Genomic DNA, 7,542 nt, shown 5'->3' with positions numbered 1-7,542 from the left:
GCATATTTGCTAATTTATACAACACAGAAAGTAGTTACAAGCTGCCGCAGCAGCTCCCAGCAGATCTAGGAAAACATACTGCTGTTTAAGTGGCATGTATGGCTGTCCCTGCACTTCTTTCCCAGGGTGCAGAGCCAGTAACCTTAGGCTGGCCTCTGACAAACTTCCCAGGAGGCCACCTCAAGCCATTTCGTATGTATCCTTCTTGCTACTCCCCTAATGGTAATGGTGGTAACCACACTTCCTGCCCTGGCAGCTGTAAAGCAGACTACCAGGACTCCAGCTGCTGATTTTGTGTTTTTACATCTTAATACAGCAACACAAAATTGAGAGGGCACAACTGTAATGCAACTGGCATAGGGAGAGCACATTAACCAGCCTATAGGGTAGGAGTCTCCTATCTGCCTAGAAACACTGGCTGGCACATACAACCCATCTCTTGCTGTCTTGCTCTTACCTGTACCAGTTCGTGAGTGTCATCATGATGTAAAGAGAGGCAAGGAAGAGCATGAAATGGAAGAAGGTGTAGCTGTACTGAACACCATCCTTCTCATTATCCATGACACGGCGCACTTCTCCTTCCTCGGCAGCCCCGCTGCCTGATCCCACCGTCTCCTCCAGAATGGCACTGTCACTCCCAGACAGCGTCAGCTTGTTCACCTGGCTGTTACTTGAAGAGCGAATGCTGCAGCGTAACCCAAAGACAGACACGGTTAAAAAACTCCCATTTCAGTTAGCTGTTTGCTAATAAAGCAACAGACCACAATGAATGTCTGGGACTAGCAAATAACATTTTTTAAATCCGTCTGGAAACACAACGGAGCTGCTCAGAGATCTGTTTTCACCCGAGCTTTTGTTAACCTACTTAAACAGGGTTCCTAGTCCAGGTCTCGTAACACATTTTGTTTTGTTACCTGAACTGGGCTAATAAAGCCAATCCCCATCCACCACACAGAGTGCAGTTTTATAACCCATATCTGGGCTTGGGCCTGAGGCTGCAGCTGGATATGAATAAAAGCAGGTCCATTTTTCACTAGACCCAGATTCAAACAAAAAAGGCAGACAAATCCCAATTATTTACCCTTTGAGAGCAGTGCAGATCCTACCTGGAGTACAAAAGGCAAAGAACAAAGATAACCAATCCAACAACACTCTGGGCATCCCACCACTGCAGGGACTTGGGTGGAGCTGGAGTAGCAGGTACAACAGTGGTATTTGCCGGAGCAATTGTGGGTGTAGCTATCTGAGTGATGATGTTCAGCAAACTTGGGTTACAGTTTCGTTCTGAAAGGGATTTCAAGGCAGATTAAAGAGAGATGAGCTTTGATAGCACTTAACTAAGAAAAGGATAACAGATAAGCTTACAACTTTTAATTCCCTTTAACTGCTGATCTCTTCAGTTCCTCAGGGGCAGCAATGGCATGGAATATTTTTCCTTCCCGTGAGCTAAGCAAGGGTGTAGTAAGTAAATAAATAAAATGAGAATGCCCTGACACTGTTTTCTTTCCTCTCACAAATATCTCAGTTTAGTTCTGGAAAGAGGCAATTTGATAGTTTCAGTAAAGTCAGCTTTACTGCCTCACTAGATTTCATCTAGACAGATCAGCAGTCCCCACACAGTGATCTATAATAACTACAAGCCCCATCAACAGCTTCTGCTTTCACACCAAAATATGTTACTCAAGACAGCCCGTTGCTTACCAGGCTCATTGGACATGGCTGACCACGTGAGATACATGGTGTAGAGCGTGATCACAGAGGACTGGAGGAGGCCAGAGCGGGGCTGATGTTCCTGTTCAAAGAGAATAGCAAACCAAGGTCAAAAGGGCAAGTTTTACCTATTGTTGGATAGTTTTACTCTGCTGTCACAGATTCAACAATTATTAGCATGGAAAGCTTTAATTTTTAGAAAAGCATTGGGTTTTGTTCTATGTTTAAAAGACTGGAAGGAATAAGCAAACCAAATCCAATTTTTCTGTGCCCAGGACTCAGTGATAGGTTCTCACCAAGTTAATCCCAACTTGCTTAACAGTTTTGTAGGTATGAACCTAGCATGTGATTTATTTGAGCAATATCAGTTCAGAATCAAGTTACATGCAAGCTTCTTCTCTTAATAAACATGCTTACCCATAATTTCAAAGCCACAGTATTAAGCCTTTAAATTTCCAGCTTATTTTGCTTTTCTCTAATGAGTTTCTCTGTTGTGCCAGAACCTACACCACTAAAACCATGCCAGCAGTGCCCCACATGGAAACAAAGTCCAAACAAATGTTAGCCAAAAAAGCCTATCTTCAGGAAATTGTCACTACATAGTGCATTGGTTTCAGAGCAATGGTTTGGTTTTTTTAAGTGACAGACAAATTTTAAAGTTCTTATGTCTGACTGAATTGGTACTACACCTTTCTTACTTCCCTGCTTTGTATGTCAGAAGAAAATAGCAGAAAAAAATAATACCTGAACTTTTGGAAGGATAGAAACAATGGAGACAATAATGGCCAGGATCATATTAAAGGTGATGAAGAACTTGTTCTCAGTGCAGTCATCAGGCTTCGTGTAGAAAACATAGAAGAGCACAACAAAGACCAGCGACAAGGCATAGAACAAGCTTGTACAGGACAGCAGAGCTGGAGGGAAAAATAACTTACAATAAGCATGTAGTTTAACAGTACATCAAAGGTGATCTATTCACCAGCTGCCACTGTAAAAAGACAGTCCCTCTTCCTCACTGGGAAGTCTGGTTCAGGAAGCTGGACTAGCAGAACACATTTTTACTAGATATGGCTAAATTTCTGCTTTGGCTCACTAAGTTGTGTAGCTCAGGGGAAATCCAGTGGTGCCATCAGGGGAATAAGACCTGCCTTTCAGAGGCAGTTTAATTGGTATAACTGATGTCAAACCACAGTGTCAAAATGAGAGTGCTTTTTGCATGCTTCTAATTGGCTATTTACAAGCCCTGACTTCCCCTTTCTGTGCTAAGTGGCCACCCAATTACATTTCCATTCTGCTACATTCTTTATAAGAAGCTACAAAAGGCTGTTGCAGCATTTGTAGCTATGAGCAAAGAACCACAACAATTAGCACTTAATAATTTAGCGGTGAGCTTGGGAGCAGGCATGCTTTGTATTGTACTGCAGGCAGCACTTCCTGAGGACCTCAGTAGGGGAGGTGCCAAAGCAAAGTCAGTTGAAGTGATCCAGGCTACTAGCTCTGCACTCACATTGCAAACTAGCCAAGTGTTGTTTATTATGGCTGGCAGATCTGCTAATCACCCACGTGATATTCTGCAGAAACAAATCCTTTACAGGTTAAGATTCCTACCTGCATACCAGCATTTAGAATTTCCCTCCTCCATTCTGTCAACCCAGCTCTCATTCCAGGAGTGAGCAAAGTCCACAAGAAGCACCAGCTGGATAAGAATAAAGCAGAAGGCTCCACAAATACCAATAACAAACCAAGCTAGAAAAGGGAGCACAAAAAACAGGGTTAGCTTTCATCATTTGTATGTTACTCCAGTTAAAAATAAATAAATAAAAACCTCCTAATTATACTGCAGACAAATAATGAAAAACTCTGAAACTATATTTAGAAATGCAGATGCTGGTTATCACTTTGGGCTCCATCCTGCAGAAGCATGCGAGTCCCAGCTACTCAAGGGTGCAGCCCATGCTAGACAAGCTGAGCACAGGACTGTTTAGCCTAATGTGTTTTCAGAATGAACACAAGATCTAACATGAGAGATCTTTGCGTCCATAAGTACCATCATGACATATTTCTTTGAGGATCCACAACCCTTTCAAGTTCCTGTGATGTGGCCAGACAGCAACAATTTCTTGTACAGATTTTCCAGAGACTTCGGGGAAGTATTTAGCACTTGTCTGTGTTCTGAGCTGCCTCTCATCTCATAGTGTCAGAAGACTCAGCCCAGTAGCTGTTGTGTCATGGAGTACTGAATTCTTAATACCCAACACCTGCGTATTTGAAAAGAGATTGCTTATTGCCATAACTTCAGTTGGTCACTCAAATACTGGATGAACAAAGATAAGCTAATGAAGTGGGACAGAATCTGTGTGTCCTACAAGGTAACTGTCACTATCAGAACTATAGCCTGATAAATCTGTGAAAAGGTTTGAGTTTATTGAACAGAACTCCAGGATGATGTATTAACTGTACCTCTTGTGAAAGGTCCTTCGGGAATGTAAAACGCTCCAACCATGATAGCCACAATGGCAGCTATTTTGAAGAACCAGAACCTTTAAAAGAAGATAGAAGTTGAAAATATTGGTCTCACTTTGCACATAATAGGCATGTTTTACACGATCTGCAAGCAGCTGGCTGTAGATAAACGAGTGTCTAACAGAAATGTAAAGAAAACAAAGTTGTATTCCATGGGATTGCAGATAAAGATGCTCACCAAATCCGGGGGGAGGGTGAAGCAACACTCAGTGCATTGGAGACATGGAGTGATAGAAACCTCACAGTTCAACAAAGGCAAATACAGTGTTGCACCTGGGACAGAAAAACCTCAGCCAACACGACAGACTGGGGGGCACTCGGACAGAAAGCTTTGCTGAAAGAGGAGCTCCTGCTCCAGCAAACAGAATGTGAATCAGGAGCTCATCTCTGCAGGGAGGAAGGCTAACTGCACTGTTCAGTTTGGAGGAGGGAGATCTAACTGCTGCCTTCTACTGCCTAAAAGAAAACAAAACCAGGCTCTTCTTGCAGGTGCACAGTGGAAGGACAAGAGGAAACACATGCAAGTTGCAAAAAGAGGAACTACAATTAGATATTGCAAAAAATTGCCCAAAAAGGTCAAAGTATCTCCATCCCTGGAGACATTCAAAACTCATCTAGACCCTGAACAACCTGTTCCACACTGGTACTGCTCTGACCAGGGAGTTGGATCAGATGATCTCCAAAGGTCCCAATCAGATTAAACAGTTCTATTATAATCCAGTCATCTAGCCCAGAGCTAACCCAGTTAAATCAGTGAACTGGAAATCAGAAACCCAACCAGTGCTAGTCAGGGCAAGGAAGGGGATATAAAATCACTGAAATCTGTCATGTCTGTGGAAGCACAGAGGGGTGCCCAGAATGCTGCCCTTTTAGTTACCCAGCCCCGAAGCATTAGCAGTGGTGTCTGGCTTCCTGTTATCATAGAACCCCAGACTGGTTTGGGTTGGAAGGGACCTCAAAGCTCACCCAGTTCCATCCCCCCTGCCATCAGCAGGGACACCTTCCACTAGACCAGGTTGCTCAAAGCCTCATCCAGCCTGGCCTTCAACACTTCCAGGGAGGAGCAGCCACAACTTCCTTGGGCAACCTCTTCCAGTGTCTGACCACCCTCACAGGAAAGAATTTCTTCCTAATATCTAATCTAAACCTCCCCTCTTCCAGTTTAAAGCCATTATCAGTACACTGAACACACTGCACAAATAGGAAGCTTTTTAGGAGACTAAAGCATTACTCTGTATTCAGTTCAGAAGAAACACCAGGCTGTGCCACTGCGTTCAGCAAAGAAACTTGAGAGGAGAAAGAAAGGAAACACGTTGGAAGAGCAGACAGCTGGCTCACACACATACCCATTGTGCACCGAGGCTCTTGGATCATTACTTGTTTTCACTTCTATCATGAGCAGAGAGAGGAGAAAGAAGAACACTGCCATGGCAAAGCTGATTCGATAAACAGCTCTGTATCCCACAAAGACATCGCAGCTGACAAAGCCGTTCATATGCGGTATCCGAGTGTGAAGCCCATCTTCACAAAATCCAGGTATCTGAGGAAAGACACATTTAGTTGTGAATTTACATTTGTTATTTGCAGTTACATTCTTTCAGCACTTTAACAGCTAAGGCTCTCAGTCAGCTTTCTCCTGGGAGATCTAAAAGCAAAAGACCTTGTGCTCAGACAGCCTGCACACACCTTATCACTGTCCTGCACAGACTTTGTTATTGGCCTGCACAGACCTTGTTATTGTCCTGCACAGACCTCATCACTGTCCTGCACAGACCTTATCATTGGCCTGCACACACCTTGTTATTGTCCTGCACAGACCTTGTTATTGTCCTGCACACACCTTATCATTGGCCTGCACACACCTTGTTATTGTCTTTCTCTCCCCATGTCAGGAAAGATTAAGAAGATTAAGGAAGATTAGTATACCAAAGCAGCAGGCCTCTGATAACCACTAGCCACCTCCAGGTCTGGTCAGGTTTCAGAGATCAGACATGTATTTAAAAATGTTCAAATTCAAATTCACTGAATTTGCTATTTCAGCTCGAAGTCGTTCAGTACATGCAAGGTACTTAGTTCCAACCAGGTGAGTATCTGCAGGCAAAGCTCAGTTAAATATTGCTGACATCTCGTAAAAATGCTGGACTAACTTTCTATTTCAAGACTCTTCTGTCCTTGTAGCATGTCCCCCACTGCCTGCTTTCTGGCTTTTTAAAGGCTGTTTACTGGGAATAAGGTTTTTTTATGTTTATCCTCTTCTGAAATCATAAATTCCTTCCTTTATTAGCTCACTAGAAACTCTCTTGGAGTTAACAAGTATGTAGTGTCTTCAACTGGAGTCTGAGCAGCAGTGGAGGATGAACAGCAAAAAATTGAATTAATATCACCTGTCTTCAGCCATTGAGTTGTCTAGCTGAAACTAATCTAGGTTCTCTCTAGAGTCATTAGAGAAAGAGGACAACATTGGGCTTCATTCCCACCTTCCAACCTTAACTGTGTCCAAAGGGACATTGGGGTGTTTGAGTCTCTTGTGTAATCCATTCCAAGGAAAGAGAATCAATAGCCACTGGCACAAGTTAGTAGGAGGTGTTCCCCTCTGTACCTTTTTCAGCTGCTCCTCCATCCCTGGTGCCAGCATAATGCAGGCAAGAACAGTACTGAGGAGGAGGAGGAAGGCATAGATAAGGCGTGTCACTGTTGAATTCTTGCTGTTGGGACAACATCGGCACAGTAAACACGAGGCACCGCTGCACAGACAGGGAATCTGAAGGACAGAGACAGAATCAGTAAGAGCATTCATCCCCCACGGAGCTGACACCGGCTGTACAACGGCCCCGAGAGAGGGAAACCCAAACCCCTGAGGAGGAGGAGGAAGGCATAGATAAGGCGTGTCACTGTTGAATTCTTGCTGTTGGGACAACATCGGCACAGTAAACACGAGGCACCGCTGCACAGACAGGGAATCTGAAGGACAGAGACAGAATCAGTAAGAGCATTCATCCCCCACGGAGCTGACACCGGCTGTACAACGGCCCCGAGAGAGGGAAACCCAAACCCCTGCGAGGAGAGGCTGAGAGCTGGGACTGTTCAGCCTGGAGAAAACTGAGAGGGGATCTGATCAGTGTCTATAAATATCTGAAATGTGGGGGCCAAATGGATGGGGCCGGGCTCTTTTCAGTGGTGCCCAGTGACAGGACAAGGGGCAACGGGCACAAACTGGAACACCAGAAGTTCCAGACAAACTGAAGGAAAAAATTCTTCACTGTGAGGGTGTTGGAGCCCTGGGACAGGCTGCCCAGAGAGGGTGTGGAG

At 44.3% G+C, this 7,542-nt stretch overlaps 1 protein-coding gene across 1 annotated transcript in view; it reads right to left on the bottom strand.

Moving 5' to 3' along the window:
- The window catches only part of LOC104528894 (serine incorporator 3), an 8,235-nt gene extending 1,192 nt beyond the window's left edge, over positions 1 to 7,043 (bottom strand). Inside the window, exons 1-8 of the mRNA XM_010173046.2 lie at positions 6,833 to 7,043; positions 5,580 to 5,773; positions 4,171 to 4,250; positions 3,319 to 3,456; positions 2,455 to 2,624; positions 1,702 to 1,792; positions 1,107 to 1,284; positions 458 to 685 (exon numbers count right to left, since the gene is read on the bottom strand). Of these exons, the coding sequence (XP_010171348.1) occupies positions 458 to 685; positions 1,107 to 1,284; positions 1,702 to 1,792; positions 2,455 to 2,624; positions 3,319 to 3,456; positions 4,171 to 4,250; positions 5,580 to 5,773; positions 6,833 to 7,030 (1,277 nt within the window). The 5' untranslated portion in view covers positions 7,031 to 7,043. The remainder of the gene's footprint in view (positions 1 to 457; positions 686 to 1,106; positions 1,285 to 1,701; positions 1,793 to 2,454; positions 2,625 to 3,318; positions 3,457 to 4,170; positions 4,251 to 5,579; positions 5,774 to 6,832) is intronic.
- Positions 7,044 to 7,542: the final 499 nt, after the last annotated feature.

Source organism: Antrostomus carolinensis, unplaced genomic scaffold (assembly GCF_000700745.2).
Source record: "Antrostomus carolinensis isolate BGI_N321 unplaced genomic scaffold, ASM70074v2 scaffold9178, whole genome shotgun sequence".
Lineage (NCBI taxonomy): Eukaryota > Metazoa > Chordata > Aves > Caprimulgiformes > Caprimulgidae > Antrostomus > Antrostomus carolinensis.
The sequence above is the reverse complement of the archived record's forward strand: the minus strand, read 5'-3'. Positions and strand labels throughout refer to the sequence as shown.